This window comes from Callionymus lyra, chromosome 11, assembly GCF_982586985.1.
Source record: "Callionymus lyra chromosome 11, fCalLyr1.hap1.1, whole genome shotgun sequence".
NCBI classification, from domain to species: domain Eukaryota; kingdom Metazoa; phylum Chordata; class Actinopteri; order Syngnathiformes; family Callionymidae; genus Callionymus; species Callionymus lyra.
The window spans coordinates 22,919,182-22,942,990 of NC_141828.1; the positions used below are offsets into that span (position 1 = coordinate 22,919,182).

At 38.8% G+C, this 23,809-nt stretch overlaps 1 protein-coding gene across 1 annotated transcript; it reads right to left on the reverse strand.

The window, feature by feature from the left end:
• Nucleotides 1–522: 522 nt before the first annotated feature.
• On the reverse strand, nucleotides 523–4,054 carry hmx3a (H6 family homeobox 3a). Its single transcript, XM_087803010.1, has 2 exons — nucleotides 3,536–4,054; nucleotides 523–2,513 (listed from the first exon to the last, which is right to left on the reverse strand). The coding sequence occupies exons 1-2, from the start codon at nucleotides 3,816–3,818 to the stop codon at nucleotides 1,894–1,896; spliced, it is 903 nt and encodes a 300-aa protein (XP_087659136.1). The 5' UTR covers nucleotides 3,819–4,054; the 3' UTR covers nucleotides 523–1,893.
• Nucleotides 4,055–23,809: the final 19,755 nt, after the last annotated feature.

Below are 23,809 nucleotides of genomic sequence, written 5' to 3' on the forward strand. Positions count from 1 at the left end.
CAAAATGAAGAGTAAGATTAAAGAAAAGGATCCTCAGATACACTTTACAGCATATGTCTCTAGAAAAGTCAAAATATTGAATTATATTATTTAATTGTTATATATTGAGAATGACTTTCAATTGACTTTCACTGATATAGATATTGATGTCCAGCCAAGTTTTGATTTTCATTCCAATTTAAACTTTCCACTTAATTAAGTGATTTCATTGTCATATAACCTTTGCTTTTTATGTCTGGAAAGTATATTGGTGAGGATTCAGCTTGTTTAAGTTGAATCCATTCCATGTTCATTATGTTGCAGGAGCAAGACACCTCTTGTCAACTTCCCCAGACGCCTCCAACTGTTCTCGCAGCAACACTGTTGTGTTAAGTTGATGAAAATGTGTCAAACTCTTGATGCAGAATCAGATCTTAGCTCACTTTTAACATCCACTCTGACTCTGAATTTCTACCTCATTGATTCTGAGAAAAATACAAAAATGCATCTGGAATATTCTGTTTATTCCACAACATGGTTCAGCAGTACAATATCAAAAGGTTGTTTTTTCTTCTGTACAAACAATCCGGAATCCTTTAAATATATACATTTACAAGTTTATACAACAGTGTTTTTAACGTGTCAGTAGAACAACAAGTGGTGACTCACAAAACTAAACACACAGAGGTCATAGGTTTTTTTTTTTTTTTTTTTTACAGTTCAGTGTTTTGATTGTCACATGTCAAGCTCTTAAAAAAATAAAATATATTACAGTTTAATTGATAAAACAAATGAAGATGGATTCATTCACAGCACACTTTCCTTGTATTGCACACGTGGGTGTTTTTCGTGATTTGGAGTTTTTTATTGGTATTTTGTCTACTTCAATGTGAGTTTACTGTTAGGAAATAAATAACCTGTTACAGTCAGTGTGACTTTTCTTGATTTTGAAATGAAACATTAACTGTTTTGAAGTGATTTCATGATGCTACCATGCAAAGGAGAAGTTTGGGAAATGTAGCTTGATTGAAGAAGCTTAAATCTAAGATGAAATCCTGAGAAATAATAATACAGTTTTCCACAATTGCTAAAAAAAATAAGAGGCTCCAGGTGGGTCAGTTCTAAATTTCTCCGATTCTAATAACTTTGATTTTGACTGCAAAAAAACGTCTCAAAACCCAAATGAGACGTTGCTCTACTCCGTGTCTCTATTGGATAACAACACATTTAATCTCCATAGACCTTTATTTATTTCTCGACTATTTGTGAAAGAAAAAAAATATCTTCTGACAACAAATAGTTCCCGGGTTTTAAATCCCCGAAATGAAGATTTCATGCGAATTACACCAGGATTTTTAACATCCTTAGACATTAAAACATATATTATTTTTTTGTAAAAGTGTTTTACTTTCACTCTTTGGTATACAGGATGTGAGTGTGTTGTGCATGACAGCAAGATTATTTAAACAATAAAGAAATGTTTAAATAGTTTACCACGCTGGAAAATTAAACCTGATAAACTCAGACATATTTTACTTTACTTTAACTTCCCTTGTTAAACTGTACACCGAAATGATCTTTTATTTAAGGGTTTTAAAGTGTGTATATTTTCCCATCAGAGATTGCGATTACACTGTAAAGCATCGTTAAATTCAATTTGTGTGAGAAAATGTCCAACAAAAGGATAATCGGTAACAATACCGTTTTTTGACAGTTGGGTTTTTGTTATTAGAAGAAAAAAAACAAATCAAAAGTCGACCCATGAGTCCGGCAGCAATTGTGAAAAACTGCAATAATGATAATAATAGAATAATAACAATATTTCCCCTGAATGGGAAATAACGTAGTCGTCTAACAAATGTTTTTTTTATTTATACTCACTTGTACAAAAATATTCAGTCTCTGTGCTCGACCTCACACCGGTCTCAGGAGCGGTACCGACGTGACGAGGGGGTGCGAGTAGTAGACGCCGGGGTGAGGGAAGGTGATCAAGGGTTGGCTGACCGGGACGGTACCGGCGCCGACACCGGAACCGTCGGACGCCGAGTTCTCGTGGTAGAGGATCGGGACGCGGACTATCCTCTGCGCCGCCGCGTGGCTCAGGTTCGCGGCCTCCAGCTCCGCCGCGAGCTGCCGCTTCCACTTGTTCCTGCGGTTCTGGAACCAGATCTTCACCTGGGTCTCGGTCAGGTGGAGGGACGCGGCGAGGCCGGCCCGCTCCGAGCTGCTCAGGTACCGCTTCATGTCAAAGGTGGACTCCAGCTGGAAGACCTGGCTGCGGGAGAACACGGTGCGGGTCTTCTTCTTGCGACACGGCTTCTTGTCGTCGTCCCTCTTCTTCCAGTCGTCCAGGTCGTCCTTCTTCTCCTCGCTGTCGCTCTCCTCCAGGATGATCTCGTCGCCGCTCTTGTTGTTGTTCTCGTCCTCCTCCTCCTCCTCTTTGGCGTCCGGTTCCGACTTCAGAACCGGGTCTGGCGAGTCTCTGTCTGTGCCTGAAGCTGGTGAAGAATCTCTCACCGCGAGCTTGTCGATCACTGGAAGAAAAGAAGAAAATATTTTTTAAATTTCTAATGAATTAATGCTTTATTAGGCAGTTATTCAATAGTTAGACATTAGTAAATCAAATGCGCTTTATAAACAATGTATGAATTAATAATTAATGTATCATTTAAACACTGATGCAGACCAACTATATTTGTCACTTATTCTGAATATTTTCTAGGAATTGATTTAGGGAAACAAATTACCCTGTAAATATTTTTCTTTATAAATTAAAAATAATGAGTAATTACAAAATTAATTTGTAGTTATTTTAATGTTGCATTTAAAAATAAAACCATCTTCATTTTATGGCATTTGTTTCTAAATAAAGTAAATGGTAAATAAATAAATGTCATTATTATATAAAAATATCACTCTAAAATGTGTTACACGTTTTTTTAAATGTTACAAATATATATTTACTCATAATGGTGGTAATACAAGAATGTGTAGGATTTTAGAATAGTGGGATCAATTAATGTTTATAGTCCGGAAATAGTCCAACGATCTGGTGATGTAGACGCTCTTTTTATACACGCGTGTCATTTTATTGATCTATAATAGAAGCATTGCAAAACAATATCGATACACAAGCACCAGTTCACGACCATTTTTAGACCATTTCAACTATTTAGAACTGATTGCATGAGCTCGTTGTACATTATTCTCTTTACACATGTCCCAGCCATTTAGTTAAAATGATAAATGTTTTTGTCTTCGTTTTAAAAACATACTCGTGTCATGGACAGATTATTCGCGCCTGTGTTTTAAAAATCAATTAACTATTCAGCTGAATAATAAATATATGATGGATATAATATATTTTACTGCCTCTTTTGTGTACAAATCAAATAATTGTGCTCAACAAATACAACAACAAACATGATTTAAATATGGGTTTAAATTAGAATTAAGCTTTATAAGTTGCTCAGTTGACGTTGAAATAATTGTAAAATAAAAAATTAAAAGATGGGTACAGTCTGAGTGTGTGAATAAAGGGGAAATCAAGACTTACCGTCGCTTCTGTGCAGGTGTGTGGCCGAGCTGAGGGCGTAAGGATACCACCAGGCCGAGGTCCGCTCCAGGTAGTGCGTCGGCAGACTGAATCTTTGCGCCGGCAGGTCAAAGCGAGGAAAGCTGAAGTCCCCGACCTGGGACAAGGCGAAGCCCCCCTCCAGGGCCCCTTTCCCCGCGGCCAGCACCGGCCTGGGTTTGGACGGTTTACTGTCACAATTGAGCAGGTTCTTAATAAAGAAAGGAGAGTCCTTAACCGACGTCTCCTGCGTGGTTTCTGGCATCTTTGCGGCTCGGAAGTTTCTGAGACGAGGGCTGGAATATTTTTAGGGGGTCTTGAGGAGAGGCTGCAGCGGAACTTCTGATATTCAAACAAACGTCACCTGCGAGACAAGCAGAGGGGCGAAGAACACATGTCAGCCCGCACTGGTCCCTGCCGCTCCTCGGTCACTCACTGTCGCTAATGATGAAATAAAAAATGTCATCCAAGTTAAATGCGGAAACTATAGACGATTGGGCATCTACAATGGCAAATGGGATTATGGGATGGAGCGTGAGTGGAGAGAGAGAGAGTGAGTGAGTATCCTCCTCCTCCTCTCTCACTCCTCCCCTCAGCTTGTCTGTTATTGGTCCGACAGATCAATTAGCCTGAAATATTGATTAGTTTTTAATCATATGCAACTGAAAACAATATCAATGTGGCTCATCAAATGCATCTTTCAGTGTTTTTGAATAATTTGAAATATTCACATTTTTATTGCAGTGTTTAAAAAATAACATTTCGAGCAGTAATGGAGGATGTCGTTGGATAATAAATCATTTAATTGTGTTTAGTGGCACGTATTGTAAGAATGTATAATGTTATAACTATTCTTAGTTCATTATTGACAACTTTTATTTTAGCCACGGATGCATTATAGAAAAAGTAACTTGGTTTTATTTACTTAAAACAGCAAAAAAATAAATAGTTTTCTTTATATTTAATCATTTAATTTAATTAAACGGTTTGCTTGATTCTATTTAAACAGCCAAATACCTCGTGACATGTACAAATAGTTCTTAACGATAAACAGGCGCTCACTAATCGAGTTAGTGAGCCGTTGTTGCTGAATTGGTGAAGCCTATGAGCAAGAGGATAGCGCCCCCTGTAGGTGACATCCGGAAAGTTGAAGAGGGGATTTCCGAACAAAAAGATTATTATCACTAGTTAAATAATAATGATGAATTGTCTTGAGTGTTGTCCAAGATTATGAGTGTTTATTTTGATGGTGTCGTTCTTTTAAAGTAAATACAGTACATACAAAGCACGTGACTATCATCTGACCTTTGGTGATTAATTTCTTAAATTTAAAAATGACATACAGTATATCTTAATAACATTGATGCTGTGTGACTCTGCAGTGGTAAGTAGCTCTCATTTGGTCTGAAACTGCTGTTCATTGAAAATATTCCAGTATCTATTTAGAAGCTGTTTTTATAATTAGGTAACTTACTGCATTTTTTATGTGTAAATGTGGATGTGAAAACACACAAATAAAAATATATCTGCTGCCATAAAAACTGAACCCACAGTGTTTTCTTTGTTTATAATAATTATCAAATATCTATTTGACATTTATTTACATTATTAAGCTGTTCTCTCAATTATTTTAATATTATTTAATATTTTGTAGTTTCTACCTTTTAAATAAATCCCATGTTATTTATTCTGTTGGTATACTATCTTGCTTAGCTTAGCATTTAGAAAACGTTTTGTTTTTACACATTAAGGTTTAAATTATTATTATTATTATTATATATTAAATAATATAGAAAGAAAAGAAGAAAATATTTTTTAATTTCTAATGAATGAATGTTTTATTAGACAGTTATTCATGTGTTAAAATAGTTAGACATTAGTAAATCAAATGTGCGTAAACAGGACGCTTTATTAAAAATGTATTAATTAATAATTAATGTATCATTTAAATACAACTTGTTAGATTTATTTGAAAGAGTAAATATTATTGTATTGTTTTTAAGTTTTAATTTTCTACATTTCTTTCTTAACATTCATATACTTTATTAATATACTCAATAGATATTTTCCTTATTATTTATGGATTTCTCTCTCTCTCACACACACACACCGTGTTAACAACAGTCAATGACATGTTCTCTGGTGTTAGCTAGTCACGTCAGAGCAGTACGCCGAAGAAGAAAAAAAATAGCAATTTTGCTCGCGCGGTTTTAAAAAATACTGTTAAGCGTTGATTAGAAAAGTGTAGCAGAGATTGCCCAGTGACCAGGTTCGCTCTCTGAACACTCCATAAGTCTATTTTTGTTGCTCCTTGGGTAGGTTACTATGACTTTTATATTATTTATTTCCAAGCGCTGCAGTATTGATTATTTCACAAGGAAAAATGACAAATGGCAGCAGGGAATGACACGGTCAGCAGGTTCTATTAGAGAAATGATAGTGTTGCTGGAGGTTTGTTAAAAGCTCCAGTTTAGATACTTTATAGGTTTACATCCATCATCCTCTAATGACCTATTTGATGAAAAACACGCGCTCGGCTGACAACGGGGCCTGTGCAGCCAACTTTGCCCTGTAATTGCTCCCATATTAAATATAGATTTTTGTTTTGATATCTTGAGAATTCATTTCTGTTGGTGAGAATTTCGGTGTGGAAAGCTCAGACGGAGAACGGTGGTGGAGTGTGAGAAACTAATGGTCTTACTGGGAGTTTGTTTGAGTTGTGAGGTGAAGTATCAGCGACTGAAATGACACGACACGTGTAGTTGCTTGTACATGTACTACTATGAACATTTTATAAAGGTTTAACCTCATGTGGTGTCAATGACTATTGCAGAAATCTGTATTTTTTTAAATAGTAGTTACAAATGAACACGGAACTACGTCACAACGGCATGTATGGTTATTTTAATCCTTCTTTCACTTTTATAATAATGTATCTGTAATATCTTTGGTGTTTCAATTGTTGCAATGCATTATGGGCTTTGTAAAAGAAAAGGTTTGTTTAGAGAAAGGAAGGACCTGGAGTAGACCCTGCAGTGTATGGAACAAGCTCAACTCTGGCATTGTTGTTCAAATTTTACCATCTGGATCTATAAATTATTTGAGGTTTTGTTGTTTTCAATGGTGCACAAGGAGCATTAGCTCCCTCACATGTCCATGTGTGTTGTTCAAGAGAGTACTGTTGAGTCAATGATACTTCAAGGCTAATAATGTGTTGAATTCTAAACTCTTGGATTCAAATGAAAGGTTTATTAGTGAATGTTTTACACTGAGAATCCAGAAATCTTACGTGTAACTCTGAGCCATCACAGTTAGGAACGTGAGATCCACATTTTAATCATCTCTCAAAACTAAAAATCTTCTCGTGTTTGGTTCCAGCCCGGACACTTCATCCCGGGTCCGACCGTTAAAACGATCGAGGCCACACTGAGATTGCTGATACTTAAGTACCGCATTTAACTCACCACGAAATGGCCGGGCACTGACCCGGCAAACTTTAATTGGGGTTTTGCTGGTATTGATCGGTGTTCTGGCGGATCTTGAATTACGGCACGATAAGTGTTTTACTCACCAGTTAAAGAATCTCAATGTCATTTAGGTTGAGGCACTTTCTGACGAGGGCTACACAAAAGGAAACGTGTAGGTAGAGGCAACAAGATGAAAGTAGTGGTTCTGGAATATTGTTTTCGTAAAGAGAGCCTTTTGGGTTGATTGACATCATGCTCCATATTTCTTTTACCAGCAGTTACATTTAAAAGCAAACATGCCACAGACAGACAAGACATTCATATCCCAACAATACTTCTCTAATATTTCTCCACACATTCAAAATAACTTTTGTTGTTTTACTTTATTTCCAATGTAATGTGTTAATATGTATCTCCTTTTATCCACTGAAGTATTTAAATGGACATTTTTGGCATAGACATACTTAAATATTTTTCTGCACTTAATATAAAGTACTGTGCAAAAGTTTAAGGCAGGCGTGCAAAAAGTGTGAGCAAACAAAAGAGAAATTGAAATCAAATCAATATTTGTTGTTACTACCCTTTGCCTTCAAACCAGCATCAATTCTTAAAGGTACATTTGCACAAAGTCAGGAGTTTTGTAGGATTCTAGTGATGTGTATGATCAACCAATTATACCAAACATGTGCTAATGATCTTCAATTTCACAAGTATGTTGAAACACAGTCATTAAGTGAAAAAGATACAGATGTGTAGGAGTTAAAACTGGGAGAGGAACAAACTCTGCTACCAAGCTGAGGTTGTGGAAGACAGTTTCATGTCAAAGGTCATATAACATGGCAAGACTGAGCACAGCAACAAGACACAAGGTAGTTCTACTGGATCAGCAAGGTTTCTCAAAGACAAAGCAGACTGGGGTTTCAATATGTGCTTTTCAAGCTCTTTTGAAGAAGCACAAAGAAAGGGCAAAGTTGAGGATCATAGACGCAGTGGTCACCAAGGAAACTTAGTGCAGCAGATGAAAGACACATCAAGTTTATTTCCCTTCGAAATGGGAAGATGTCCAGCAGTGCCATCACCTCAGAACTGGCAGAAACCAGTGTGACCCAGGTACACCATCTACTGTCCGGAGGAGTGTGGCCAGAAGTGTCTTCATGGAAGAGTTGCAGCCAAAAAAAGATTCCTCCGACATGGAAACAAGGCCAAGCGACTCAACCATGCACGAAAGCATAGGAACTGGGGTGCAGAAAAATGACAGCAGGTGCTCTGGACTGATGAATCAGAATTGTAAAATATTTGGCTGTAGCAGAAGGCAGTTTGTTTGCAGAAGGGCTGGAGAGCAGAACAATAATGAGTGTCTACAGGCAACAGTGGAACATGGTGGAGCTTCTTGCAAGTTTGGGGCTAAATTTCTACAAATGTTGTTGGAGATTTGGTCAGAATTATTGGTATCGATGCTGAGAAATACAGGCAGATACCATCAGGGAGGCGTATGATTGGCCCAAAATGTATTCTGCAGCAGGACAACAACCCCAAGCATACAGCCAATGTCATTGAGAAATATCATCAGCGTAAAGAAGAAGAAGTCGTGGAAGTAAGTAAGTAAGTAAGTCATTTTAAAGTTGATCCTGAAAGAAAATGGAAGCCAGTGAAGAGATTTAAGGATCGGAGAAATGTGAGTTCTTCTACTAGAGCGGGTCAGAATCCTGCAGAGTTCTGAATCAACTGTAGGCGAGACAGCTCCTTCTTGTTAAGACATGAAAACAAACTGTTACAATAGTCCAGGCGAGAAGAAACAAACGCATGGATTACAAGCTCCAGATCATGCTGTGACAACATTTTCCTAAATTAAGAGATTTTTCTCAGTTGAAGGAAACAGTTTCTGGTCAGTTTTCTGCAGTGCTAAACAAGAGACATGTCTTTGTCAAATACAACACCCAGGTTTCTCAGGCTCAGTTTGACAGACCTTAGTCCCCCAAGTACTGACTCAACCCTAGAACTTTATCATCAGGCGCAATAACCAGAGTTTCAGTTTTTTCCACATTTAGCTGCAAAGGGTTTTCACTCAGACATTGACTAAGCTGTTCAGCCTCTCGGGCTCAGTTGGATCAAAAGAGCAGTAAAGCTGGTAGTCATCAGCAAAAATGTATTAAGAAACATCAAGAAATCTCTGAATGATTTTACCGAGGGGAACCAAGTACAGCAAAAACAATAAAAGACCCTGAACAGAACCTTGTGGGACTCCACACAACAGATCTGCTGATTCAGACCTCATTTGATTGGCAGATAAGATAGGGCTCTGTGGTATGGCCCCCACAGAACCCTGATCTCAACATCATGGAATCTGTCTGGGATCACATGAAGAGACAGAAGGATTTGAGAAACATCTACAGAAGATCTATGGTTAGTTCTCCAAGATGTTTGGAACAACCTTCCAGCCGAGTTCCTTCAAAAACTGTGTGTAGGTGAACCTAGAAGAATTTGTTGTTGTTTTGAAGGCAAAGGTGGTCACACCAGATATTGATTTGATTTACATTTCTCTTCTGTTCATTCACTGTATTTTGTTAATTGATGAAAATAAACTATCAACACTTTTGATTTTTGAAAGCATTCTTAGTTTACAGCATTGTTTCACATCTGCCTAAAAGTTTTTCACAGTACTGTATATTTTGAAGAAAAAATAAAATGGAAAAAAAAAGGAATTGAAATGTTGTATTCATTGCGGCTACTGTGCTAATGACAGTCACACATGACTGCTGTTGCATATGTTGATTTTGATTAATGTATGCACGGCACACAAAGTGTCACCAGGTTTCATAGCTCAGATGGTAAAGTGGCTTGTGGCCTGAGATCTTGTGGGTTCAATCCCAGCCCTGGATGAAATTGTGGCTTTGTGTTCCTGAGCAAGAAACTTCATCCTTGATTACTCCGTAATGCTTCGGTAATACCGAGTATCAAACATCTTTCGTCCGTCGTTGCCAAGTTTAAGTATTCATGTGTAATCCAAACTAAAAAACATGATGTGTGGATTTTTCTGAAGAAAAACTGGTGGTTAATGTTTTTTGTATGAAAACAGTTTGGAGTATTTATTGTGCAATGTTGAACAGTGTAACATTATTTTCTTTTTTTTAGAATCGATTTCATGAAAGAAGTATCGAAAATAATGTCTTTCAGGAAACGGTATTGAAGTGAATGTATCTGTATTAGTACCGGTATCCAAACCTTTATATCGATACCCAGCCCTAGTTGGTCCTGATGGTTGAGCCGGCCCGCTGCGTTGCAGCCTACTCCCATCAGTGCTTTTTTGTGTGTGTATGAGTGAAAGCATAACCAAGTATAAAGCACTTTGAAAAAGCGCTATATAAGTAAGAGTCATTTACCATTTACCAGCGTTGGAGCCCCAAATAACCTAGTTTGGTACGTCTAGCAAAGTGTACCAAATATGGTCCCGGTCCAAGATGGTTAAACAGCTTGGTGGAAACATATCAGAAACCCACATAAGTGGACGTCCGAAGCAATAATAATAATCCCCTACTTCTTCTCACATCTATTGTTTCAGTTTCTAAACCCAAGAATATTTGAAATATTGTAATAATTTATCCTGTTTTTCCACATTTTTATTCTTTCAGATTCATCCCAGCCTTTCTCCATTACGCCTGAATGTATCACATGAGGGCACCTGAAAAGTTGTCACCGGTGTCAGTGTGAGATATAGATGTGAGCCGGGTAACAAATGGCCAAATACATAGGCGGCCAGGCTGACCATCAATAAAGCAATTTGGGGTGTCACAACAGCGCACGGTCTCCTAAAGACAACCTCTCAAAAACTTTTCCCTCTGCACATCGCTGCAGCCGCGGCCATTAGAGCCTTTCCTGGTAAATTTAATGGATTCCGTACAAATAATATTCCTCCGTAATGGAAAAGGTTGAAGTGGCCGAAGACAGATGAAGTCATAAAAACGTATAATTGAGAATCAAAGGCCGATAAATTTTAAACTGCGATCAATTCTCTTCTATTTTAGATGATGATCTATGCCTGTGCCGCTGCGTGAAAATGGAGCAGATTACGTGGGAAATTATAACAATAAATTTTATAAACATACACCTTGATTATGCTTCGATTTTTTTTTCTCTCCCTCCTGGAGAGGGATCGCTGGGATTGTTCGAGCTCGCCGGCTAAATGGCGCCATAAAATAGGTTCCCTGCTCTTTTGCCTGCCGAACGCCGGCATGCCTGGAGGTGTGACCCCCACCGCCGTCGCCCCTCTAAATGTGGGAAATGAATTGTGTAATTTATTGCAAACGTGCACACGCTGAGATTAGATCAGCATATCCCATCAAAGGAACAACAATCAATCAGCCTCTAGTTAACAGCTTGAAACACATGAACCAGGGCAGCTAATGGCTTTCCAATCCAACAGATTGATAGACTGATCCGGTCCTGAGGGATGAATTAAGAAAACCGCCTCCTTTCATACACAGAATGGTACTTTGGACAGCGGCCTTTCCTCTTTTTGTCCCATTCTTTACACTCAAATGTCGCTGTGAGGTTAACTGGACAACAAAAGCTTGTTTTCCGTCCTTCCCTTCTATTTTTCTTTGAACGTCCGATTTGGTATTCAGATGAGGCGGCCGTGGAAGTGTGTCCGATGCGGGGAAATGGTCTCGTTTTAATGACCTGATTATTGTGGGTCATTTTGGAAACTGTAAAATGGAGGCAGCTATTCACAGCCACTTAACAATGTTAAATGTGACCCGGCACCGACCCACATGACCCAGAATGAATGTTTGTTTCTCCATTGATTTGTTTGGAAATCTGCTGCATTTTTAATCTTGTCATGATATTCTGATCTCTGCTTTAAGTCAAATTAAAAACAACATAAAATGTCATGAAGAAAAACATGATAGACCGTACCAATATGTTGGTAATAGTTCCTCGTTCAATAGTTCATGGCGAAGGCTATAGACGTCCTCATTTATTATTTAAATATTATGACGTAATAATGGCTTCACTCCTCCTCCAGCCGCTTTGTTTATACAACAAGTCCCTTGGAGGAGGAGACTTCCAGGATTGATGACACTCGGTGACCAAACCTGGATTTTTGACCAATCACAGCATCGTGGGAATGGTTATGGTAAACATGATTTCATCTCCAGAAAAACAAAGAGTTTTCAGTGGGCGGGGCTTAAGCTCATTTTGTAATGTAAATATATATTTCAATGAAAATATAGTTTTGTACAAACAGACACATACTGATGAGTACAATAGAGGTCCAGGATCTATTTAACACACACCTAAATCACATTAGTTGACCTCTAAAAGAAGCTTTTAACATCTTAAACTCTAGTAAAATAGGAAGTAACTCTCGGACTGCTTAAGAAATGTGAAGTTAGTTCTCCTACAATCAGACACTAACTGGAGTATTTTCCTCCAGAATCATGACTGATCTCTTAACTGCTTGCGCTACAAATCCAGAGACTCGATTCAGAGAGACAATGTAGTGAACCTTCAGTGACACGACATTATCTTGTCCATCCAAGGAGACATCTGATCCCTCTGCTGCATAAATAAGGGGCTGTTCTATTACCTTAGACCAGGGCGGAGCCATTCAGGGTCCTCAGGCAGGGGCCTCATGAGAGACAGGGATAGTATCGCCGGACCAGTACTGTGAATTTAGTCTTGTTATCGATCACTAGTTGAACAGCCTTTTTCACTCAAGATATCTGAATTTTCTTTTTTTTTAAATGTCGTTTTAAGCACATCATGAGTATATGTCATACGTGTTAAGCAAGAATCTGACGATACGAGACGTATCACGATACAGGGGAAACGATAGGATACATTGCAATATATTGATCTGCAATTATTATTGTTAATTATAAATGAAAAAATATATATTTATTTTTAATTTTACATACACATTATTCAACTATATACATATATATTAAATTTAAATAATCAATACAGTGCTGTCAAATATTGATACAGTTTTGTAGCAAATAAAGAAAATAATGATGAACAAATGATATAGTAATGAAGAAAAAATAATAGGAGACAAATTATCCTTTCCAGAGTGTCCTTCCTTTATGAAGCGTTCTGACTAAATAAATTATGTGGAAACTCTTTGATCTTCTGTTGACCTTTGGTCTGTGATGGACTTCAGATCAATTTCACTTGGATTCTCTTCACTGGAGGAAAGTGGCTTGAGATCCAGCCCATGAGCTGGAAATGAACCAAAACTGATTAGTCCATGATCAATCAATCGACTTCTAAATAAGAGTCCATTACTGGCCGATCAAAACTAATAGCCATTTAACTACCTGTTTGTTTTCCCTCAGCTTCGTCTGTCAGGAGTTGAAGAGGATAAACTGAGGAGACAACCAAACAAGACTCAAGTTAACAAGATGAAAGGGCAGACGCGGCGTTTCCTACTTGACACTGATTGACACAACTCTTGTTGGCTCAGTGAGAACTAGGGAAACTCTCCTCCTCCTTGTGACAGGCGACAATTGGTGTTTGTTTGCCTTCTTTCCTCTCTCTCTGGTTTCATCAGTGTGATTGACTCGCTCTTACAGCAGGGCTTCGTAACGTCAGGAAACATGAGGACACAAATACTCACAGCACAGAGGACTAAACAGACACTACATGTGACATTGTTCAGAGGCGGCTTTGTGTTGGATATGTTCCACAATAAAGAACTTTCTCGAATAGATGATAGTCAATGATCCACCCTAAGGTCATAATTCATTTTATTAACATTTATGTTTTTTATGTGCAGATTGGATTAAAGTGATAGTTAAACCAAAATTCAGATTTCATTCATTTTCTACTCATCCTGATGTCGACAAAGGGTTGGGATTATTTCCAAGTAGTCGGCTCCTTCTTAGTCGACTTGAGGAAGAGTAGAAAATGAGTGAAATTTGAATTTTGTGTGAAGTATCACTTTAACATGTTTTGCTTAGTTTGTTTGCTAATAGCTTTTATTTTTTGTTGTTGTATACTTTTGTTTTTGTTTTAAAAAATAATAAAACAAACCGCTATTACGCAGAGACAGTATTATTGAATTACTGAGACTTCTTGAAGTTACCAGACCTTGACACAACAATAATCTTATAATTCAGCCACACAGAAGTCAATGTTTCCAATCTTACATATAGCTGCTTTAAGGTCGTTGATGTTTGGTTGACACAGGATATTTAGTGCAGAACATTGTTGGACTGTAGTGTTTAAACGTCACTGTTTTCCTACCCTATCAGTCCAACTTGAGCATTGATTATTTGCTAAGTCATAAGTGATACTCAACACTTTGATGAGCGGAACCTCGGTGTGAGAAAACGATTGACCCATTGATCGTCGCAGAGACATCCTTCTCTCGCTCCAGCACCATCTCCTGCTGCTATATGCAACGTCTCCTTCCGCACCATTATGGCTTTCCCATTCTATTCCACCTTAATAGGGTGGGAATTGGCAACATATTCTTTTACAGCCCCCTGGCAGCATTAGAAAAGCCGCTGTCAGGAGGATTATTAATGAAAAACTATTTCATGCTTGCTTACATTTGCTGCTTATTTCCTCCCAGTTGCGACCTGCTGCAGATTTAGTTCCCGTCCCAATTCTTTATGCCGGCAGGTAAGACTGGTAGGCCCAGTCAAGATTAAAATACCAGTGTGCAGCGGGAGAGCTACAGCGACAGGGAAACAATAGACTTCAATCGTGGCTACAGTGGATGAGAAAAGCGGTGGTTTGAAGGCAGTGGTCAGCAACAAAAGTTCACCGTTAAATCCTGCTAAGACAACACACAGCAGCCAAGAGCTGAGTCAACACATCAGAGACATCAGAAAGCAAAAAGAAAATATGTTGTAAATATAACGTATCATTGATCTATGATCACTAACTCTGACCAAACCAAGTGAATTATTCCATGAGTCACAGGCGTTAATATCTGCATCGGTTATACTTTTTATTTATAAGGAAAATAGTTAAGGGCAACTAATGTGTTGATCTAAGTGTGTCTTTAATATATGTTGTATCTCTATTGTACTCTTCAGTATGTGTCTGTTTGTACAAAACTCTCTTTTTATTGAAATATTTACATGATGTGTTAAGTACCGCCCACTGAAACACTTTGTTTTTCTGGAGATGAAATCTGGTTTACCATAACCGCACCCACTCTGCTGTCGTTGGTCAAACATCAAGGTTTGTCACTTCACGCCTTCAATCCTGGAAGTCTCCATTTCCAATGGACTTGTTGTATAAGCGAAACAGGGTGTGATTACAGCTGGCTGAAGGAGGAGTGAAACCATTATTGCATCATAATGGACTCTGTTCTCGTAACCTCTCGTTCGCCCAGATTTCAGACGCGGAGAACTTTATAAAGTAATAAGTTCAAAACATGGTCATGATGAGAGACTTACTGCATCTTGGAGAGGAAGATTCAACATTTGAAACATGTGAGTGACTCAAGAGAGTTCAGTTTTTATATTGTCCTTTAAACATGTAAGTAGAAGTTGTTTAAGATATTTATCTCCTTGCTTCAAAAAGTCTTATCGTTATTTTCTCCCCATTGTTCATTTAATATATATTTGTTTTCATTCAAGTCACATTCATTCTACTTTATATATTTCAGCTTGTTTTGAAAAAAAAAATGAATACTACCTTTAAATGTACTTCTTTTATGTTGTTGTAAGTTAGTAAGTAATTTGTATTTATAGAGCGCTTTTCCAGGGTCACAAAGTGCTTAAACAATCAAAACAATACTCAATAAAACATATACTTTAAAGGTCAAGATACTACTGAGAACAACACAGGTTGTCATGACCTATATTAAAAGTAAGTAAGTAAGTAAGTAAGTAATATTTATTTATATAGCGCTTTTCGAGACCAGGGTCACAAAGCGCTTTAACAATCAAAACAATACTCAAAACAGTACATACTTCAAAGATCAAGACAACACCGAGAACAACACAGGAGTTCGAGAAATTCAAGGAAAAGCCTGAACAAATAGAAACGTCTTAAGATGTTTCTTAAAGGAGTCAGTAGACTCCATCAAGCGCAAAGAAGAGGTCTTGAAACTTGTGAAAGTGAGAGCAGTCATTTTATATATATTTTTTATTTATTATTTTTAGCAAAACATTTAGTCTCTGTAACTGAACTGATACACAAAGTAATGCTAATGCTAATGATAATTCACAACATAAATTATTTGGCTGCTAATAATGACAGTGGAACCAACCTTACTTGGACATCTCCAGACGCCTCCATGATTTTAACATGCACAAATGTATACACAGACACACAAGCATCATCACACACACACACACACACATATATGCACATTTCTCTCTTTATTACCCTTACTTTTTAATTTCATCATCTTTGGCTCAACTCCTCTTTTGTGTGAGTTTATTTTTCTGTACAGTTGCTTTATTTACTGAATTGTAGATTTCATCTTTTGAAAGGGAAAATGTCTATTATCGTCTTTCAACATCTTAAATAAATCAAAATAAACCAAGACGAATTACACACTCTTCCAGTTTGGAGCGTACATCCATAATCGTAATGCTTCACTGTATGAGATGGGTCCTTCACTCCCCACTGCACACACACACACACACACGCACACACACGCACGTGCACATACATACGTACACACACACACATGCTCACACACGTCTGGTCTGAGTTTGGCCTGGACTTCACACACTGACCCTAATAAAGTGCGGCGTGGTCGTGCAGGTTTGTCACTGTCACAGGTAAATGATGTAATTAATGAGTGTGTAGTGGACTGGACGGGTGCTCGAGTGTTAGCTCTCAGACACCTCTCCAGCTGACTGGGTTTGGGGAGGCCCAGCTGGACACAGCCATCAGATCAATATCGGGTCAGAGGTCAGTCAACCCTCCATTATAGCCGCCGTAGCTCCCATCATCGCCGGCTAACGATGCCTGCAGGACGAGCAGAGAGGCAGGAGTGTGTTCAATGTGTTGAACATGTGAGTGTTAAAAATGTGTTGTGTACTTGGTCATGTGATCATAACAAAGAGGAAGTGTTGTGTTTAATGTGTTATGATGTCATGAGAGTATATAACATGTTTTGTGTATTTGGTCGTGTGATCAGAACTACAAGGAAGTGTTGTGTTTAATGTGTTATGATGTCATGAAAGTATATAACATGTGTTGTGTATTTGGTCATGTGATCATAACAAAGAGGAAGTGTTGTGTTTAATGTATTATTATGTCATGAGAGTATATAACATGTTTTGTGTATTTGGTCATGTGATCAGAACAAAGAGGAAGTGTTGTGTTTAATGTGTTATGATGTCATGAAAGTATATAACATGTGTTGTGTATTTGGTCATGTGATCAGAACTACAAGAAGGTGTTGTGTTTAATGTGTTATGATGTCATGAAAGTATATAACATGTGTTGTGTATTTGGTCATGTCATCAGAACAACAAGGAACTGTTGTGTTTAATATTTTATGATGTCATGAAAGTATATAACATGTTTTGTCTATTTGGTCATGTGATCATAACAAAGAGGAAGTGTTGTGTTTAATGTGTTATGATGTCATGAAAGTATATAACATGTGTTGTGCATTTGGTCATGTGATCAGAACTACAAGGGAGTGTTTTTTTAAATGTGTTATGATGTCATTAAAGTATATACCATGTGTTGTGTATTTGGTCATGTGATCAGAAATACAAGGAAATGTTGTGTTTAATGTGTTATGATGTCATGAAGATATATAACATGTGTCTTTGGTCATGTGATAAGACTGAAGTTATCCTGCCCCAAAGTATCTGGCGTGAGATTGACAGCAGTCTGGGGGGGTAAAAATAGAGCTAAGCCAAAATGCAAAGGTTTCTGTATACCGGTTTATCTGCGTTCCTTCCCTCACCTTTGGTCATGAATGGTCATAAGTTTTCTCTAAAGCATGGCTGGGCTCTCTCTGAGAGATAGGGTGAGAAGAATGGTCGTCCAGGAGAGGCTCAGAGTAGAGCTGCTGGTTCTCCGTGTTGAGAGGAGTCAGTTGAGGTAGCTTGTGACTGGTAATGACGCCTCCTGGACGCCTCGCTGGTGAGGGCATGACCCATATTAGGAGACCATGGGGGGAGACCAAGGATATTGTGGAGAGACACTGGGTCAAGGTAAACGACGATCGTGCTCAAGAACTATCCTTAAAGCTACCCTTTAAAACTAAGGAATGAGGGACATTTAGCTACTAAGAAATAGGACGCACCCTTAAAGTAGGTACGTCATCATAGGTCCACGAATACATCGACGTGGCGTTTTACAACAACAGATACGGCAAGAATGGCGCCAGCAACAGTGTTGATTGTGGGCTTTGGGCATGTTTTAATGATTATCAGCTGCCACACGAGGAATCGTTCATCATAGAATCTATACTTCGGGATCCAACGCAGGTATGTAGAATATACTGCTGACATGTTGTAGGTTGGCTTGCCTAGCCGACCACATGCTAAAGTAACAAGTTCACAATAGTGAGTACAAGTAGTAAAGTATAGTAGTAAAGTTAACATCAAAAAGCAACTGGTTCAGAAAGGAAGATACATTTATTTTCTTATGGCTCTTCACAGTGTCAGAAAATGTTTCGATTTCAATGTCGTGACTTCTCTGCTGCACCATTGCCAAATACGACATGTACAATTTTTTTTTACCAAATATTAAAACCGTTGTTTTTTAGTGTCTCAGCACTTCTGTCTTAAGTCTAAAATCCACAGACTGTCCAGACAAAGTTGTGTAGTGCTGAGTATTGTTAACTTAATAGTTAGGACACAGCAGGGGAATGTGGTCGAAATTATCTCACGACTGCTGCTGTTTAAGGAAGCAGATTCAAACCCGTATATTTTCACGGACAGCGAAATCCATGTGCATTGAGACAATGAACTATAGCCGAGGAGTGACAAGCTGGTAAATGTCCCAACTTTCCGGGCTGTACAAATGATGTTGGGTCACTATAACTCACAGCCAGACACTTCATTTCAAATCCGTGGCCCGGTGACCACGCAAGAATTCCCGATACCATCTTCTTTATTTGTGGCCCAGGCGAGCACTCGTCCAGAAAACCGCTAAAAGGCCACTTTAGTCACAAATATTGGACGATCGTTTGGCTGTCACCTGACCTGCTCCGGGATGAGAAGCTCCTCCGGAGGAATCTGGTGCTCGGGCGACCGGCATCCATCAGCTCTGGTCATTTTATGGTTGATAAAAGTGAGCAATAGCGCTAACCCCTCGCAGCCAAGCATAATAGTCAAATGAATTGATTATCAATCCATCAGCTGGGAATGGCTCGCTGTGAGGAACCATCCATCAGCCGTGAAGACCAAATGTGTGAATACATTTCAAGGATGACAATATTTAAGAAGTAATAGTGTCATTTGTCACTTCTTTTTTTTTTCATTTGATTGTTTCCGATATGTCAGCCTGCTGAATGAGGCCGAGGTGTGCCAGGATTTGTCAAGTGATGCTTGAATACTGTAATAATCCAGTCAGAAAAACACTTAGACTTCCTCACACAAGCGCAGCTTCATCGCGCATCACATGGTAAAGTCCATTATAGCTGTTTAACATGTCTTCATGTGTGGGTTTGTGTGTGTTTGTGTGTAAGTAAGTAAGCAAGTAAGCAAGTAATGGTTATTTGTAAAGCACCTTTCTAGACCAGGGTCACAAAACCCTTTAACAATCAAAAACAATACAAAGTTAAAATATATACTTTAAAAGATCAAGACACATAAGACAAACACAGGAGTCTCAGAAAATCACGGAAAAGCCTGAACGAATAAAAATGTCTTAAGATGTTTCTTGATGGAGTCAGGTGATCCATCAAACTCAGAGCTTAGGAGCAACAGCTTGAAAGGATTTCTCTCCTCTGGTCCGGAGGCATGTTCAGGAACCATCAGTAGATTCTGATCCACAGACCTCAGAGCCCGAGCTGGGGTGTAAGGCTGGATCAGATCACTGATGTAAGGAGGAGCCTGACCATGAATAGATCTGAAAGTTAGTTGTGTGTGTGTGTTTAGATGTAGGGTTGTATGTATATGTGTGTGTGTGTGCATGTGTGTGTGCATTCATGTGTGTGCATTTGTGTTTGTGTGTATACGTGTGTTTGTATCTGTGTGTGCATTTCTTTGTAAGTGTGTAGGTGTATGTGTGTAAGCGTGTGTTTCTGCTTGCGTTGTGTTAGTGTGTCCGAGTTTATGTGAGTGTGTCTTTGTGTGTTTGTCTATGAGGGGTCGTTTCAGACAAAATTCAGTTTTTCTCTCACATCGACCATCAAACCTGTGTTTGCGTGTGTTCAGTGTGAGTTTGTCTGTGTGTGTGTGTGTGTGTGTGTACGTCAATGTGTGTGTGTAAATATGTATGCATGTGCGTGTCTGTCTGCATGCGTGCATGTGTTTGTGTGTGAGTTTGTATGTGTCTAAATATGTATATGTGTGTGTGTATGTGTGCGTGTGTGAGTGTGTCTGCATGTGTGTGTGTATGTAAATGTGTTTGCATGTGTGCATGTGTGTTCATGTATGTCTGCGTGTGTGTAAACATGTTTGCATGTTGTCGTTACACAACACAATATAATGTTTCAAGGTTATCTAAACACAAGCAGTTTCTGTCAGAAAACATGAACCTGTTGTCAAACTTGAGTCAGTAAACATGGTCTCCCTCATTGACTGCAAAAGATGAAAGTTTGTCTTTCAGGACGAGACAGACTTCGGGAGCGAGTGAGCCTTTCTAGCGACACGCAGGAAATTAATCAGGGAAATAGGGTTCTTGGTGGAGGCTGTATCTCATCTAATCTCTCTTTTGTCCACACGTGGCTGGATCCGGGCCGCGCCAATCAAGAGCCGGCTCATGAAAAGCCACTTGTTCCTGCATAATTGGAGGGGGGGGGGGGTCTCATTGCCGAGTTGAATGGAGAGGAGGGGCCGGCCTGTTTGTCCATGTAAAGTGTGATCCAGATAATAGCATTCTCATCAAAGGCAGCAATTACATTCATTACAACGGCGTGCGGCGCGTCTGCGAGGAAATTAAGTGGTGAGGGGGGAAGAAAGCTCAATATACGCCTCCTTTATTTCTCCTCTCCTTCTTTTTGAAAAAGCTCCACGAGCAGCGGGCGACTTCAAGAAAGAAACAGTCTCACAAGAAGAATAAATCCTCGGCCTGGAGAGGCCTCCGCCCGCGTTACTATGGCTGCACTTGTCTCCCGTTCAAAGGGCTTTTCCAGAAGGCTGCCCCCACAAAGTGACCCAGAACTGCTGCCACAAATTAAATTCCAATTCCTCACAGGAAAACGAGGCTTCAATGATGTGTTGGCTGAACCACAAACAAGCTCCTGAAGGAAGCGGTGAAGAGCTGGAGGAACCTTTTCAACGGAGGGAGCCTGAGCACGGGTTCAACCCTCACCTCGACATCTTTGTTTGTTTTGTTGTACTAAACACAGTCAAGCTGGAGAGAGAAAATGAAATTATTCACTATTAATACTAAAGAAAAGGTGTGCATTTATGTTTAAAGTGAATACAAAATTATATGTATATATATATGTATTTTATTTATTTTTTAACAGCCCTTTCTTTGAATACTATACACTTTTTCCAAACTGCACTGTGAATGTTTACATGTAAAAAAAAAAAATACTTTAACTTTTAATGTTTAAGGGATAGTTTACCTAGAATTTTTATTTGACTCATTTTGTACTCACCCTCGGGTGAGGGTTGGGATTATTTTCCCTGTTCCTTTTTAGAGTTATAGACAAAAATGTTTGTTCATTTTAATGTAGCCACTGGAGTTCAGTTGTCTTCGTCTTCATCTTCGTCCAAAAATACTTTTAAAAACATCAAAATACCTCCATACTGCTCGTCTGTAACGTTCATCTTGTATCGAAGCCTCGACATGAGAAATACGTTAATAAGATTATACTTTAAGATCGCTTTTAGAAGAAGCTAAAAGGCTAACATGCTACACAGACAGGAAACGCTAATGTCTAATATACGCTGCCTGTTGGCTTTTTAGCATTCTGCTACAAACTTGCTTAAAATATAGACTTGTTTAATTATTTCAAAATAATTCCTCATGTCGAGGCTTCAATACAAGATGGACGTTACAGACAAGCAGTATGGAGGTATTTAGATGTTTTTAAGTGTCTTTTTGGATGAAATGAAGACGAAAACAACTGAGCTCCAGTCACTACATTAAAATGAACAAACATTTTTGTCCATAACACTAAAAACAATCAGATTACTGAAAATAATCCCAGCCCCTAGTCGGCATGAGGGTGAATTTTGGGTGAACTATCACTTTAAGCTTGTTGAATCTAGACTGGACGTAACTGCAGTTGTAAGTACACATCCTTGCAAATGAAGCTGGACTCGATCGTTTTAGAATGAAAGTTTCACCGGCAGGTGTGTTTAAGCAGTAAGATTTCAGTCAACAAGTGTGGTCCGAGTGAGAGAAACTAGTGAGAGACATGCTCTTTGTCTTCCACGTTCACAAATCATTGTGTCAGGAGGTGAATTATTGAGCAGGATCTGGCTTCGGCTGGAAACCTGAGGATAATTAAATTGCAATAAAATAACATTAGTGAGGACAGGCTGTTGGGAGTTGATGTAATTAGCTGCTCCGGTTCTTGGTCATGGTTCACCTGAGGAGGTCAAGTGTCAGCGAGTCTTCCACCTCAACCTGCCGGCTGACACTTGCTTTCAATAAATCTGGTTTGTGAGCCGTGAGTAAAAATAAAAAAACGTTGAAACATTTGAGACATTAAATATATAAAACACACTGTAAACATTTCAGATGATCCTGGATGGACAGAAACCTGGTGATTAGTCTCTGAGGCAAGTCTGCCATCTAGTGTTTAAATATCAAACTGCATTTAAGGTAACCAGTAAGAGATACTAAATGTGTTTTAAAGGGCAAAAGAAATGTTCATTGTTCGAAACTGGACCAGTCGATATCCATTTAGGTCCATTCTATCCATCTATCTGTCTGTCCATCCGTCCGTCCGTCCGTCCATCCATCCATCCATCCATCCATCCATCCATCCATCCATCCATCCATCCATCCATCCATCCATCCATCCATCCATCCATCCATCCATCCATCCATCCATCCATCCATCCATCCATCCATCCATCCATCCATCCATCCATCCATCCGTCCGTCCGTCCGTCCGTCTGTCTATCTCGGCCAACAAGACTTACGAGAGCGGAGTCCATTATGATATAATATTGGCTTCACTCCTCCTCCAGCCAGCTGTGATCACACCCCGCTTTGTTTATACATCGGTCCCTTAGAGGTGGAGACTTCTGGGATTGGTGACACATGGTGACAAACCTTGATGTTTGACCAATCACAGCAGAGTTGGGGTGGTTATGGTACAAAAATCCCAAAATACTAAAACTATGATGGAGTTTTGCAATGGTTGTTTTTCTGTTGATTAAATCTTCTTTACCATAACCAGCACCAAGTAAGTCAGCAAGTATTGCCGATTTTGTGTGTTATATTTTTTCATTCTTTGTAATCCATCATTAAATAGTAGTAATTTCTTTTTTTGCAACTTGTAGTATGTATAGCAGCAGTTGTTAATTAAATAATACATTATATACGGCGGTTCTAATTCTAGTAGTAGCAACAGTAGTATCAGTTGTGATAATAGCAGTTTTATTTTAGCTGACAATCATGTCGGCTGAATTAGATTGACATCATCTGTAGCTTGTGTCCAAGCTTTGACAGCAACTGGACTCTTGACAATGGAGTTGTAAATGTGGTAAAAGGATCC